Source organism: Staurois parvus, unplaced genomic scaffold, assembly GCF_062004578.1.
Source record: "Staurois parvus isolate SC_StPar_1 unplaced genomic scaffold, SC_StPar_1.0 ptg000608l, whole genome shotgun sequence".
In the NCBI taxonomy this organism is placed as follows: domain Eukaryota; kingdom Metazoa; phylum Chordata; class Amphibia; order Anura; family Ranidae; genus Staurois; species Staurois parvus.
The window spans coordinates 1,145,162-1,161,287 of record NW_028318404.1 but is presented as its reverse complement, the minus strand read 5'-3'; the positions used below and the strand labels follow the sequence as shown (position 1 = coordinate 1,161,287).

Sequence of the window (16,126 nt, the reverse complement as noted above, 5' to 3'; positions counted from 1 at the left end):
GTTATCATAAACATAATTGACATTCAAGACATTACAACTGAATGTCAGTGCAGTCTCTAGTTATTGATTGTAATGACAGCAGCTGCCCATTTGTGGGAGCTACAGTCAACACAAACGAGAAAAGTCAAGTGTCTGTTAGAAACAGAAAAAAAAAACATTTGTAACAAAGTTTTAAAACCTCTTCAGCCAAGGAGAAAGGAAAGGTGTAGTAGCTGTACCATGAATCAGGGTGCAAACTTTACAAACACATTACTGTATCTGAAAAAAATGCCACCACGTACCTGTGCGCAGCTCTGGAGCTGACAGATAAATTTAGAGAATTCTTCAGTTTTAAAATGGTGCCCATACATGAATAGATCTAATAGGCCAATAAACTGCTGATTTCAAAGCTTTAAAGTGCCGTTCAAGATAAAACTCTTTTTCTAATAAAGTGGGGAAGGGTTATCACCTCTGTCGACTTTTTATTGCTTTTAAGTCTATAGGTGGGAAGCACTTGATCTATATTGCAGAATACAGTGACTCTGGTTAGGCAGCTTTCAAACACGAGGAATTGCTTTAAGGTACTTTGGGTGAACAGTGGACGGAGAAGGGGAAACAAGAGAAACACATCAAGTTTATAAGTCCAAGAGTATTTATTTTATCATAGAAGCCCATTGACAGCAAGCCAGCATGTTGGAACTATAGACTATTGCAAGAGCACATTCAAGCATATTGCTCACAAAATTGATCAATTTCAAAGGGACCCATGTTTCTGTCCTCAAGCGCCTGCTTCAATGTGCTGTTAAAGTGGAATTCCAGCTTACAACTGTTCAGCTCTAAAACTGCCCCTCCCTTCTTTTAACATCTATGATAACTAAACTGTGTAAGAAAAGATGTATAAACTTGCCTATTTTCAGGCCCCTCCAGTCCGGTCCCTTTGTCAGACAGTCTGGCTTCATGGTAGAGGAGGGATTGCCGACAACGGATGGGCCATTGAAGCCCAAAAACTAGTACACAAAATCGGATGAAAAATACTGCTTTCAAAGCGATCATATGATAATGTGATTGTTTGTTAGTACATGGCTTTCGGCCAAAATTATTCAAAGGGACAAGCATGAAAAGTTTTCTCGCATGATACCAGCACATATGAGTTTTGTTTAATCCCTACAGTTTTCATCTGAAAATACAATACATTACATCTGGCATTTTTTGCTGGCTGATAGCTAAAAAGAGTGGGAAATTTGAGTGGCGAGTGAAAAAGTTTTACTTTTGACTGCTGGTGATTGTTGGTGATTGTAGTTTGTTTTATTTTCTTCTTTGGGTCTTGCTAAAAGCTTTTACTTTTTTAAATCACTTTTTCTGTTACTTTTTAAATAGCATTTTTTTTCTTCCTTTCCTTGCCTTCCTTCAGTCTGCTAATTAAGGGGAGGGGCTAATTGGTCACAGGTGATACAGGTACTATGTAACTTGCTGTAGAGCTCACTCTGAGCTTGCTCGTTCTTGAGCTTGCCTGTATTTTGCTTGCTGGACCTTTAACTAAGTGGACATTTGATAAGTGGAGTTAAAAAAATGGAGTTGGAAACAGGAGATTATAACAGGAGTCTACTAACCTGTAAGTGACAACTGATATTTCCTATTAATATTGTAACTGGGATAATGTGTGTTAGCAGGGTGGAAGGTTCTGTGCAGTGCACAGTGTGCTACATGTATGCAGCAGTGGAGCAACAGCTCCAGGATGGATACAGCTACGACAGATGTGAGCAGGTTGCCCTTCTGGAAACTCACGTTAGAGATCTGGAGGAGGAAATTGCAACACTGGGCAGAATCAACAACCTTGAAAGGGGTCTTCTGCTTTCAGAGCAGGTAGCTAATGGGATTGATGTGGAGGGCGGAGGGGCTAATTAGGATTATCAGGTAGGAAGATGGGTTACTGTAAGAGAGGGAGTGGTAGGGGCTCACAGAAAAGGAAGCTTTGTGCACCCAAACAGATTTGCCAAGTTGGGTGAAGATGTGGAAGGGCAAGCTCAGGGGTGGCAGCCCTAGATGTCACTGCTATCCATAACAGCCAGGAGAGCAGACCATCTGGGAGTGGTGGTGAGGGTAGTGCAGGAAGGCTTAGACAGCAGGCAGTAGTAGGGGATTCTATAATCAGAAGGACTGATAGAATAATTTGTTGCCAGGATCGCCTCAAACAAATGGTTTGCTGTCTCCCTGGTGCCAGGGTTCGGCATGTGATGGACCGGGTTGATAAATTACTGGGTGGGGCTGAGCATGACCCAGCTGTCTTGGTCCATGTTGGAACCAATGACAGAATACATGGAAGGTGGAGGCTCCTTAAGAATCAATTTAAAGAACTAGGCTGCAAGTTGAAGGGAAGGACCGACAAGGTGATATTCTCTGAAATATTACCTGTGCCTTGTGCCATGTGCAACTCAGGAACAACACGGGAAGATTAGAGAACTCAATGCATGGCTAAAGACCTGGTGTAAGAGGGAAGGATTTGGGTTTCTAGAGCACTGGGCTGACTTTTCATTGGGGTGCAACCTATATGCTAGAGATGGTCTGCACCTAAATGGAAGGAGGTCTGCTGTGCTACGGGAGAGGTTTATGGGAAGGCTGGAGGAGTATTTAAACTAGGATCGAGGGGGAGGGATAATTCGATTATAACGGGGTAGAGAGATCAGACAGGGGTCAGTACTTATTGGTGGGTGGAATGAGGAAAGATGGGGGGAGGGCTGTGGCAGATGATAAGAAGGTTCCCATGTTGCAAAAAACCAGTGGAATTGGTACCATTTTGTATGAAAATAAAAAATATGCAAAATACTTGTGCACAAGAAATCAGTGGATTAAAGTGTTTGATCACAAATGCCAGAAGTCTGCCAAGCAAAATAAGTGAGTTGGAAGCTTTGGTGCATGAACAGAACTATGATTTAATTGGTATTGCTGAATCTTGCCTTCATTCTTCATATGACTGGGCCATTAATATTCCTGGCTATGTTCTCTTTCGGAGAGACACAGGGTAAATAGGAAAGGTGGTGGTGTCTGTGAGAAGTGATCTCAGAGCGAGTGTGAAAGAGGACCTAGTTGATGGAGAGTGTGATGAGGCTGAAGCATTATGGGTGGAACTGCACATGGGGGCGCTTACTACAAAGGTAAGCATTGGAGTTTGTTATAAGCCTTCCAGTGTTAATGAGGAGGTGGAAACTCAGCTCCTTGCACAGATCAAATGGGCTCCAAGGGCTGGGACAGTGATAATAATGGGGGATTTTAACTACCTGGAAAGTGACTGGAGTAATGGTACTGCAGGATAATTTTATGGTACAATTCATAGAGGGCCCCAACAAGAAATGATGCTCTGCTGGACCTGGTAATCTCAAACCATGCAGAGCTTATTATGAATGTCAATATAAAAGAACATTTTATATTTATAAACGATATAGGGTGTGGGATTAAAAATATAATTTCAGTCTTTGCTGATGACACCAAGCTGTGCAGCACAGTGGCTAAATGGTTAGCCCTTCTGCCTGGCAGTACTAGGGTCGTTGGTTCAAATCCCAGCCACAGCACCACCGGCCTGGAGTTTGCACGTGCTCCCTGTGCCTGCGCGCGTTTCCTCCTACACTCCAAAGACATGCTGGTAGGTGAATTGGCTCCTGTCTAAATTGGTCCTAATATGTGTATGTAGGAATGTGAGTTAGGGACCTTAGATTGTATGCCCCTTGAGGGTTAGGGACTGATGTGAATGTACAATATATATGTAAAGTGCTGCGTAAATTGACAGCGCTATATAAGTACCTGTAATAATAATAAATAACTCTGTGGCAAATGAGGTTTAATGTTGATAAATGTAAGGTTCTGCACTTGGGGGCTAAGAATATTCATGCACCATACATACTAGGGGGGGTACAACTGGGGGAATCAATGGTGGAGAAGGATCTGGGGGTTCTGGTAGATCACAAGCTTAATAATGGCATGCAATGCCAAGCTGACGTTTCTAAAGCGAGCAAAATCCTCTCTTGTATTAAAAGAGGTATAGACTCCAGAGAGAGAGATATCATTTTACCCCGATACAAATCATTAGTAATGCCTCATCTGGAAGGGTCGGCAACAAGTCAATCAGCAGATACACAGGAACAGGATAAGTAGACCATACGGCAACTAGTGTCTGTGCAGAGCTGGTTTAAATAGGGCGCCCTGCGCCGTCATTGGTGCCAGGCGCGCGCCTGCGAACATGAGTACGCATGCCCAGGTCCTAGCGCCAGCGGATTAGGGCGCATTGGCGTTCTGCGCATTCACAGATCCGTGCACCGCCGCGCTTGCTGACAGCACCAATTCACAAAAACAACATTGTGGAACTGTAGAATGTACAGAGAAGGGCAACCAAACTGATAAGAGGCATGGAGGAGATCGGTTATGAGGAAAGATTAGAAGAACTGAATTTATTCTCTCTTGAGAAGAGGAAATTAAGGGGGATATGATCAACATGTATAAATAAATCAGTGGTTCATATAGTGAACTCGGTGTACAGTTATTCATCCTGAGGTAATCACAGAGGAAAAGGGGGCACTCTTTACGTCTAGAGGAAAAGAAATTTAATCTCCAAGCACGGAAAGGTTTCTTCACAGTAAGAGCTGTGAAAATGTGGAATAGACTCCCTCAGGGTTGGTTCTGGCCAGCTCAGTAGATTGCTTTAAAAAAGGCCTGGATTCTTTCTTGGATACACAGAATATAACTGGATACTAACATTTATAGGTAAAGTTGATCCAGGGAATATCCGATTGCCTCTCGTGGGATCAGGAAGGATTTTTTTCCCCTGCAGGTGCAAACTGAATAATGCTTTGAGGGGTTTTTTTGCCTTCCTCTGAATTAACTGTGGGTGTAGGATTATAACTTTTTTTTTTCTTTTTAATGGTTGAACTGGATGGACATTTGTCTTTTTTTCAGACTAACTATGTAACATCACTTCCAAATTTTTATTCTGTTGTACGAGAATTTTTGTAATTTTAGTAACCTCTTCATTTTCTATATGGAGACTAGCAAAAATAAAATGGATGATCATTCGACAGATTTTCTCATCGTGTGTACGGAGCTTTAAGTTGTTCATTGTTCCATTGACATCATTGTTCCAAGCTTTCCTGGTCATCTTCGGAACTCTCTCTCCTCCACCCTGCAGCCGCCGCTGGCTGACAACAGGGGAGATGACGTGACCAGACCAGAGTGGCCTGAAATAAGTAACTGCTAACTAACCTGTTTAAGAAAGATGTATATAGTTTTAGGAGGGGACAGTTTTAAAGCTAGTTAGGTATATGCTGGAATTCCACTTTAAGTATATAAGAAATATGTCTAAAAATAATTAATATAGTATATAAGAGCAGTACATACATTGTGTCCCAGCCTATAGGCAGTTCAGTGTATCATCTACTGATAGCTTAGAGACAGACATGACGCCAAGTTGGGTCACTCCAGGATAGTGGAGAGACCCGGTCTTCCCATCTGGTAACCAGCCTTTTCCTGCCGTTATGTGACAAGCCACTATATTGGTTTATATTTAACTGTCACGTCCTTCACACTAGTCAGGTAATGAGTTTTCTCTTGCAGTTCCCATTAGGCTTGTGACATATAACCAGTGTTGACATCCATGTATGTTCTTACCAGGGTGCCTGCAATGTGACGGTCTCTTGCTTAAGGTTCAAAGGGATGTTACAGCTTCTGCATACCAATGTGTGGATTGGACCTGTGTTTTTTTATTGTAGTATGACCTGCTGCAAATCTTCATATATTGTTCAGGTCTGTATGTCACAGTGATCTAATTTTGATAAACCATCACAAACATTGGTGGTTGTTTGCAAGCACAGCAGAGCACACATTCATTCATTGAGGCAATTTGTAGCAACCCATAACAACCTATCCGAATTTCATTTTTTTTCATTTAGCTGAATTCAATGTATTGAAAGTTTGTTGTGCAGTATCAGAGCTTTTTGTAGTGCTTTAAATGTGTTGTCATGTTGTGCTCTAGGTTTGATTCTGTTTTATCTACCTGAAGACATCTGCTTTACTCCAGCTTTATATACAGTAAACTGGCATGGCACTATATAATGACCAGGGTAGAGAACAGCCCTGTTCTTTGAACTGATCTGATCATTATATACCAGGCAAGACTGAGTTATTATTTCTGCATTTGAATGTAGATACATATTAAAAAAATACAAGTTACTCTGAAGCTGGCCATGCACACATAGATTTCTTTTATTCAGCCTAAAGAGTGCAGATAGATGAATTTCTATTGTGGGCTATTGTATTCTGACAGCTGACACATGCAGCTGTCAAAATAACCAAACAGTGGCTGCATCTGACTGCATGCAGGAACTATTTAGTCACCAATTTATTACCTGGCTTCTTTGACAAAGGTCGATGGGCACCAATGGCGTGAATTTTGGAAAATTCAGCAAAGGAACAAGGATTTTTCCACCTGCTAAAATTATCCTAATCTCAACATAATCAACACTAAACTGAAATAACACATTCCATATATAACTATTTATTGATGTTTTCTAGGGAGAAAGGGGACTACCTGGAGAAGTCGGGGTACCTGGAAACCGTGGCAATGAAGGCGGCATGGGACTTCCAGGAGCCAAAGGAGAGCCAGGAATGAAAGGCCAGCCGGTGAGAATTACTTACAGGGTCACTCCAGTTTTGGTAAAAAAAAATCAGTTACAAATGGGTTCATGCCATTGTAATGATGAGAGTTTGTGTTCAGACACCAACTTTTTTCATTTATATGCTAAAAAATATACTGTGGTAATCAGATGCCACAAAAAGAATGCTCTATTTGTGTGAAAAAAAGGATATAAATTTCATTTGAGTACAGCATTGCATGACCGTGCAATTTCCAGTTAAAGTAGCGCAGTGCTAAATAGCAAAAAATGACCTGGACATGAAGGGGGTAAAACCATCCGGAGCTGAAGTGGATAAATCAACAATTTTACCCCTTTACAAAACCCTGGCTCAGCCTTATTTTGAATATGCGGTTCAGTTTTGGTCACCAGTCTTCAACAAAGATGTTATTGAATTGGGAAGAGCTTAGCAAAGGGCAACAAAATGAATAAAGGGGTCAAGGAGCTCCACTATGAGGATCAATTACACTACAGTTATTTACTCTGAAAAAGAGGTGCTTGAGGACCTACATAATTACAGTGTACAAATGTATCAAAGGTGACTTCAGTAACTGTGCTAAGCTGTTTATTATAAGGCCCTCAAGCAACTAAGAGGACATGCAGCCACAAATTGAGGTTAGAATAAAGGAGGTTTAAAGGCTAACGCCACTTATTGTAAAATGTTGCATGTTACACCCCTGTAAGGGGTAGCATGTATGTTGCTAAGCAGGCACTCCCCCAGAACACCCTCACATCCATTACAGAGTGTGCATGTTCTCCCTTGTAGTTGCTGTCAATTTAAGAAAGAATGGCATGGCTGTGTGAGCAGGACCCTGCATAGCTATGACAATTGAAAGAGATTCTTGAATGAATGAACTACAAGTTCCATCTGCCACCACAATAGACTCAAGGGAACATGAGTGTGGTGATTACCATTGTCCATAGACACTTCCTCCAGCTCTTCAAGTGTGTGTGTGTGTGTGTGTGTTTTCCTTGAAAAAATATCTGCACTTTTTTGAAAGGTAATCTTGGCCTTTAAAGTGATTGTAAAGGAACATTTTTTAGTTAAAATAAAAAAAAAATGTTTTACTACTTACCTGCTCTGTGTTCCTTACCTCCTCTCCTGAATTCTGCTGGCACTGTCCGGTCCTTCTTTTCTTGCTGGTGCCCACTCAGCAAGCCATGTGCTGAGGGGGGCACCTGTGTGGACACTGATAAGCCATGTCCCCTCACTCCTCACAGGAGTTTGAGTGACAGGAACAGCAGCCTATGGCACCCACTGCTGCCTGTGTCTCCTGTGAGATCTGGAAATTAAGTGTGCTACATCTGGGACAGCGTTGGAGCAATGAGTCAAGCCAGGTAACACTTTAACCTTAGATTGCGGAAAGGGTTCTTTACTGTTGGAGCATTAAAAATGTGGAACTCCTTCCTCAAGAAAAAGAATATACAGGGATATGGGAATTGTTAGAAAATAAAAATCACATACACATATATGTTGAACTGGGTGGACCTGTGTCTTTTTTTTTTTTTTTTTTCAACCTTATAAACTATGTAGCTTGATCTGCCGGAGGGTGGTCTGCCCTCAGCCCTCTGGATTACTGCTGGGTGTCATTCAACCCAGTAGGCTGAGGACATTTTGTGATAAAAACACTTCAGGAAACCGCTGTGAAATGAAGACGAGCTTTACAGGTTAGGTTTTTTTTGTTTTTCAATTTTTAGGTTAGTTTTTGCAAACAATCAATTCTGTTCATAAACGTAATAAATTTTATTGTGATTACACAGAGGATTGTGCCCACTGTGTGATAACAAAACAGCCAGGTTCAATCAAACTGTTGTTTTCGGTCTCCTTGTTCACTTAGCCAATTGAAATTAAATGTGTGCTACAGTTAACCAGATAACAGGACATTTTCTGACCTAAAACCACACTGCTTTTTGAATGATGCTCTTATGTTCCATGACAAACACAGTCATTGTTTTCAGTGTAATGCATAATCTGCTCAAGTGCTTACAAGATTAAACTACAGAAACAGGCTTTGAGCTTCTAGAGAGTTTGCCTTATGTGGTTTTTTTGTCTCCATTTATTATGTTAATTTTTTTAAGCTCACCTATATTCTGTACTAATTGTGCTTTTTAGGGGGACCCTGGAGAGACTGGATTCCCTGGCATAGCTGGCCTGTTTGGACCAAAGGTACTCATACTGTGATCTCTTTCTTTAAGCTGTAGAAATGGCCATCTTCATGTGCTGCTTATAGAACAATTTTGGCCCTAGGCACCCCCAACATAACTGTGTTTTATCGACAATGTTAGACTTTTTCTGATGACACAAACAAGCAAGCTTGCAAATGGCAGAACTTTGTGGTTGGTCGGGTGGGTGGCAGTTCTTGCCTGCTGGTAATTGTGGGTTTGGACTAGATATTCATGTACAAGTACGCAATAGAGGAGTCTGTGGGCACTGTGGGCCAAGAATCCGGTACCCTAACCAACTAATTTGTACTTTTATAATCCCTACAGGGACCTCCGGGTGACATTGGATATAAGGGCATTCAGGGACCGAAAGGACCTCTGGGCCTAATGGTGAGTCATTTCCAATAATAAGATCAGCCGTTCTGGCACCAAAGTCACAATTAAGGATTTATAAAATCTGCTTAATTGCTGATGGCACGGTTTTCATTCTAAATTTCAAGCTGCCCTAGAAAAATAAACACACAGAGGACATTTTCATAAGTAGATAGTAGTTTTTCTTCAGTCAGTCAACCTCTATGCTTGAATTATGAAAAGTAATGGTAAAATGCAACCACTCTGTAGTGCCAAAAAATAGGAGCAGAGCCTGTGTATGTAATGAGCAAATACGGCTACCTGGCTAACCACAGTGTATGTATATATTTACACATTATATATAAGAGCAAGGTTTATAAAACATTTAGGCTTCATACACAGTGGCTGCTTAGCCCATTTGTGTCCAATCTTGACGGTTTCATGCACCTGGGAGGCATAGTTGCAGCATCCATCCCCATTGCCTGCAGCCTGTCAAAGTCTATGACAGACTGAACTACACTTAGGCAGGACACTACTGATTGGTACTCCCACTGCGTGCAGGGACGTATGCCCAGAACGCAAGTATTCTGTGTTCCAGGCTTGCTTCTCTGAATTCATAGGGACCTAAACATGTGTACCACTCACTGTAGTATATTTCAGCCTGTTCTAGGGAGCTGCGCCTGTGCCTCTAGGGCGAAAAAAATGCCAGGATTGGAAACAAACAGGCTAAATGCTTAGTGTGCTTGTTGCCTAACCTATACTAGTTAGATGATTTACATCAAAAAGATCTTTTTTAACATGTAAATCTAGGTAAAAATATTGTAGACTCACACTTTTAAAGAAGTACCAAGTATTGATTGCTGCTGTGGAATTTACTCTTAGCAGCCAATTGGCAGCTCTGTGTTATTGTACGCACATGGCATGTTAGCAAACAACCAACAGCGAGTCTGTGTTTGTCTGCACTAGCCAGGCTGCACTAGTTTTTTCTAGAGTAATCTAGTCTTATGCTGGTACTTAAATGTGATTGTATCTCTTACAAATTCACAGAAGTTGCAGATATTAACATAAGATAGGTATTTAACAGCATTCTTCGAGTTTACAAATCAAATGTACTGAGAAGTAGTGGTCATTTTATAGTTCTGTTTAATGGTGTACTAATTCATATTTTGTTTCTCTCTACCTAAGGGTAATGAGGGAGTCATAGGACCAATGGGAATTGTAGGACCCACAGGAAACCCAGTAAGTTTCCTTTTTGTTAATTTTTTTTATTATTATTTATTAACCAAAATTTTAAGCGAAGCTGTTCTTTGCCCACTTTACCACTTTCAAGTTCTAAAGTGTAAGCTTTAATTTAAGACCTGGAATTGGCTTTTTAGTCATCTTCCCTTTCATCTTGTACCTGTCACTGACCCGGAATGAAGTGATGGGAATAGGGAACGTCACTCACTCCCATTCCTCCCACATGGCAGCATTGGTGCTTGGCAGGTGGCTGCTCAGTGCAGGAAGAAAGTCTGCAGAGCTGTGAAAGCTCCAGTGCGGATTGACTTACACAAAGCTGCTTACATAGAAGTTAAGTATAAACTGTATGTAATTGGCCAGCTTGAACATGTACTGCAATAAACACAAAGAATCCCTGTTTTTATGCAAAACTTTGTTGGAAATGTGTAAGGGTGTAAAGCAGTGTGCAGGCGGGGTTGAGGGACAAAATATAATTTAAAACAAAGTACATGTATCTTCTGGACACCGCTGTTGTTCAATCAAGGTAAGTATACATCTGGAGAGGGATAGGTTCTGCTACTTTCAGTCAGGAAAAGGGGGTTTTAAAGTGATATTATTTTAGTTTTAAAGTGATATTAAAGGCTTGTTTTGTTTTTTTTTAAATAACACACACGTTATACTTCTCTGCTGTGTGCTATGGTGGTTCTTCTTGGGTCTCCCACCAGTGCTCCTGGCCCTTCTGCCCTGATGCTGCTTGCTCTGGGGGTACTCGTGTGTGCTTGCTCCTGAGTCCTGCATGTGTATCTTTAAGACACACAGATCGTAGCTCAGGCCCACCCCCCACTGGCTGAGATTGACAGCATTGGGAGAAAATGGCTCCCTCTCCTGTGTCTCAATCGATGAGAGAGAGACCCAGGCCAGGCAAGGGTCCTGTGCACATCTCTGGATCGAAAGGGGGCTAAAGTAAGTATTAGGATTGCTGTGGGGGGGGGGGGGGCAGCACACAGAAGATTTTTGTACCTTATTGCATAGAATGGATGAAGATAAAGACCATCAGCCTTTACAACCATTTTAATGTGCATTTCTCATTTTAACCACTTCAAGTCTGGACACTTTTACCCCCTTCCTGTCCAGGCCGATTTTCAGCTTTCAGTGCTATCACACTTTGTATGACAATTATTTTTTTTGCTAAATGAAAAAGTCCAAAAATTTTGAAAAAAAGGTGTTTTTCTAATAAAAAAAATTTCTAATAAAATTTTGCAAATAAATAATATTTCATCATAAATCTTGGCCAAAATTTATTCCGTTATATTTTTAGTAAAAAAAAAATAACCCAAATTAGTTTATAACCAAAAATTATTATTTTTAAACATCATTTTTTTAATTTTTATTTAATTTTTTTATATTATTTGTTTTGGGTTTTTTTACATACTGTCTCCCTAGCAGTACAGTGTCACCATGGTGACACTGTACTACTTGTGGGGGTAGTACACTGATTGCTTTTACACCCATAAAGGCTGTAAAAGCAATAATTTCTCCTTCTCTCTGGCTGCATTCTTGCAGTCATTGAGAACTACTGTGTGAGCTGTGATTGGTCACAGCTTGTCACATGGTACAAGGCTGTTGTGAATAGCCTTGTACCATGTGACCTCTGTGATCATTCAGATTTAACACGTAGTAAGCAATGATGTCAGAAGTGACATCTTGCTTACTACTCTGCATGTGATCACTGATTGGCCAATCAGTGATCACATGATAGGGACTCGCACAGAGGTCCCGCCCGACGATCGGTGTTCCACTGTGACCGGAGGACGCAGCGGGCACTGGATCGCTGTGCTGCACGCTCCCAGGGAATGCGCACAAGCAGGGGCGGGGAGGCCGTTTATAAACGGCCACCCGACACTGAAATGCCACCGTCCGGCCGTTTTATATACAACAGCCGGTCGAGGAGTGGTTAAGTGCTATACATATAAATCCTCCAAAAATTGTTCAAATAATAAGTGAAAGTCCATAAAGTGCCAATCTTTTCAAAAATTATCAACAAGTGTCCATAAAAAATAAAGTCACTCAAAAATTTACGTCCAAAAGGAAAAATTCATAAATCCTTCCGTAGAGCCCTCCGAATGGCTCCAAAGAAGACGAATACCTCAAAACAAGAAAAAACTCAATAGTGCATTATCCTTGATTGATATAAAATAATAACTGATGTAACATATGTGCACTAATCACTCCAAATAAAACGTGACCACATATGTTTATAAACGGCGACCCGACCCTGCAATGCCACCGTCCGGCCATTTATATACAAGGGCCGGACGGGAGGTGGTTAAATGTATATCCAGGTAATACCCAATTTGGACACCAAACCCCTCTCTCTCCACCTCCTGATCATGCCCAAGCATTATTTTGTTTTTTTTACCTTGTTTCTGTGATGTCATCACTGTTCTTGTAAAATTCTTGCAGGAGCAGCTCCTGGGAGCTGATAACCTGCTGACATAGGCTTTCTTCCAGAACTACATCTACCAAGAGCCCTTTCTCTACACACACTGTGTGGGCAGGCTTTTGGTAGTCAAGGCATTGCTTTATATTGGATTTGGTAGTCAAGGCATTGCTATTGGAATAAATTTAATGTATGTATGTAGGTTGGAGAAGGGCAATGGGAAGAATTTTGTAGTCCAAAAGGAAGGACTGACAGCAATGGTTAGGATTTCATAACCCTTTTCAGAAAGGGTTCTATGTTATTTTCTTCTAAACAAGAAGTTTGGAGCTCTCTGGATATCAATGGACTAATTGGGCAGAGCAGGGCCTGATCCATGATTGGGTCAACCAGTACATTTTAAGCCTAGCATCCTTCACTGCTCAGCACGTTACTTACTTGCATGAAGTTTGCTGTTTGGGAGTTGCAGATTCACTAGATGTATACTTGTCTCAGGTCAGCATCTCCATGAGCAGTGAAGCTGGAGAATGAGAATAATCCCTCCCATGCCCGCCTCCAGGACTTCTCCAGGGTGTCACCCATCCTCTGGAACTCCCTGCCCCAACCCATCAGATTATCACCTACTCTCCTCTCCTTTAGGCGCACCCTGAAAACCCACCTCTTCAGGGAAGCCTACCCCACCCCCTGCTAACTTGCCGACCTCCTCCACTCTTCCTACCACTCCATCCCACACAACTTTCTCCTCCTGTGCCACCATCCCCTCCCTCCTAGATTGTAAGCTTGAAAGAGCAGGGCCCTCGATCCCCTCATGTTTTGCATTGTATTGTTATTGTTCTGTCACATGTTCTGTCCCCCTTTGTAATGTACAGCGCTGAGCGAACTATTGGCGCTTTATAAATACTGTATAATAATAATAATATAATAATAGCCAGATAATAAGCGGCTGCTGAAAGACGTTGGCAAGTGTAGTACTTTTTCTGCCTTGACCCTCCACTGTTGCATGTGCCTTGTGTAATAAGTATGGGTAGATGGAGATAAGAAACTGAGCAACAGTACTGTATGTCTACAAAATGTGGAAATGTAAAAATATCCAGCTTGTACTATAAAACTGGCTTCTGTTATTTTATGTGTTTTGCGTAATCTTTTTTTTCAATCTGATGAGTGCAGTCTGCTTCCAGCTGGAATACACCTACCCGGACTTAAAAGAAAAGCCTATAAAATGGAACTTGACAATCTGGTTTCCTCTTAAATTGTTGGTAGTGTGAACTCCCTGTGCATGAAGTATAAACCTTTCTGTTCCATTTGTCAGTGTGAGGAATCCCCCAGCACATTATCACCAAAACTGGCAGACAAGCACAGCAGACTGTGCGCTAATGACTATAACACCTGAATCTGTCACACATTGCATTCTACCCCAACACAATCCGCTCATTCTTCATATTGTCTTCTTGCAGGGGCCAATCGGAGACAGGGGAACACAAGGCGATATGGTAGGCAAACCTTGAAAATGCTGCCTGACACCATTTTGTTCAGCTTTGCTATGGGAGCTATATAATTTTGTTCTGCTCAATCAAAACTCCAGGCAAACATTTAAATTCACACTTCTGTGTTTACTGGTTTATTTGCCAAATAATTTGTATATATGAAGAGCCAGAATGTACAGTACTGTGCAAAAGTCTTAGACAGCTATAAAAAAATGCTGTAAATGAATAATGCTATTAGAAAAAAAAGTGTTCATAGTTTATTTTTATCAATTAACAAAATTAAAACTAAAGGAACAGAAGAAAAATCCAAATCAAGTCAAAATTTGGTGTGACCACACTTTGCCTTCAAAACAACTTCAATTCTTCTAGGTAAACTTGCAGTCAGTTTTTTTAACTCAGCAGGTAGGTTGTTCCAAACATCTTGGAGAACTAACCACAGATCTTCTGTGGATGTAGTCTGTGCAAATTCCTTCTGTCTCTTCATGTAATTCCAGACAGACTCCATGATATTGAGGTGAGGGCTCTGTGGGGCCAAACCATCACTTTCAGGACTCCTTGTTGTTCTTTATACTGAAAATAGTTCTTAATGACAATGGCTGTATGTCTAGGGTTGTTGTCCTGTTGCAGAATAAATTTGGGGCCAGTCACTTGCCTCCCTGATGGCATGATGGATAAGTATCTGTATTTCTCAGCAATGATGACACCATTGATCCTGACTAAATCTCCAACTCCATTTGCTGAAATGCAGCCTCCAACTTGCAAGGAACCTCCACCATGCTTCGCTGTTGCCTGCAGACATTCATTATTGTACCATTCTCCAGCCATTCACAAACAAACTGGCTCCTGCTACATCCAAATATTTAAAATTTTGATTCATCAGTCCAGAGAACCAGCTGCCATTTTTCTGCATCCCAGTAATTAAGTTTTTATGCATAGTTGTCACTTAGCCTTATTTCCCTGTCCTGTGCATGAAAACATAGGAAATGGGGTGCAGAAAAATGCAGCAGGTGCTTTGGAGTGATGACTCAAAATTTGAATTATTTGGTTGTAGCAAAAGTCAGTTTGTTCACTAAGGGCTGAAGAGCAGCACATTGAGTGTCTGCAGGCAACAGTGAAGCATGGTGGAGGTTCTTTGCAAGTTTGGGACTGCATTTCTGCAAATGGAATTGGAGGTTTGGTCAGGATAAATGGCCTCATCAGTGCTAAGAAATACAGGCAGATAGTTAATCATACCATTAGGAAGGCCTGCCTTTGGGTCATTATGCTGCAGAATAAATTTGGGGCCAAACATGCAGCCAATGTCATTAAGAACTATCTTCAGTGTAAAGAAGAACAAGGAGTCCTGGAGGTGGTGGTTTGGCCCCCACAGGCCCTGATCTCAACATCATTGATTCTGTCTGGGATTATATGAAGAGACAGAAGGATCTGAGGCAGACTACATCCACAGAAGATCTGTGGTTAGTTATCCAAGATGTTTGTAACAACCTAACTGCTAAGTTCCTTCAAAAACTGTGTGCAAGTGTACCTAGAAGAATTGATGCTGTTTTGTAGGTAAAGTGTGGTCACACCAAATTTTGATTTGTTTTGGATTTTTCTTCTGTTCATTTATATTCCATTTTGCTAATTGAAAAAATAAACTATTAACACTTCTATTTTTGAAAGCTTTCCTAATTTACAGATTTTTTCCCACACCTGCCTAAGACTTTTGCACAGTACTGTAGTTCCGGATTAACTCCTCCCCATCCACAATCTGTTTAACATTCCTTGGCACAGTGCCAGCATGCATGGCTGCTGATTCTTAATTCTGGCTGTCATGAACA

The 16,126-nt window shown here is 41.2% G+C and overlaps 1 protein-coding gene across 2 annotated transcripts in view; it reads left to right on the top strand.

Annotated features, from left to right (window-relative positions):
* The window catches only part of COL27A1 (collagen type XXVII alpha 1 chain), a 592,361-nt gene that overhangs the window by 529,174 nt on the left and 47,061 nt on the right, over positions 1-16,126 (top strand). For both annotated transcript variants that reach the window (XM_089692938.1, XM_089692937.1), the window contains exons 49-53: positions 6,535-6,642; positions 8,767-8,820; positions 9,144-9,206; positions 10,353-10,406; positions 14,277-14,312. In XM_089692938.1, the coding sequence (XP_089549064.1) occupies positions 6,535-6,642; positions 8,767-8,820; positions 9,144-9,206; positions 10,353-10,406; positions 14,277-14,312 (315 nt within the window). The remainder of the gene's footprint in view (positions 1-6,534; positions 6,643-8,766; positions 8,821-9,143; positions 9,207-10,352; positions 10,407-14,276; positions 14,313-16,126) is intronic.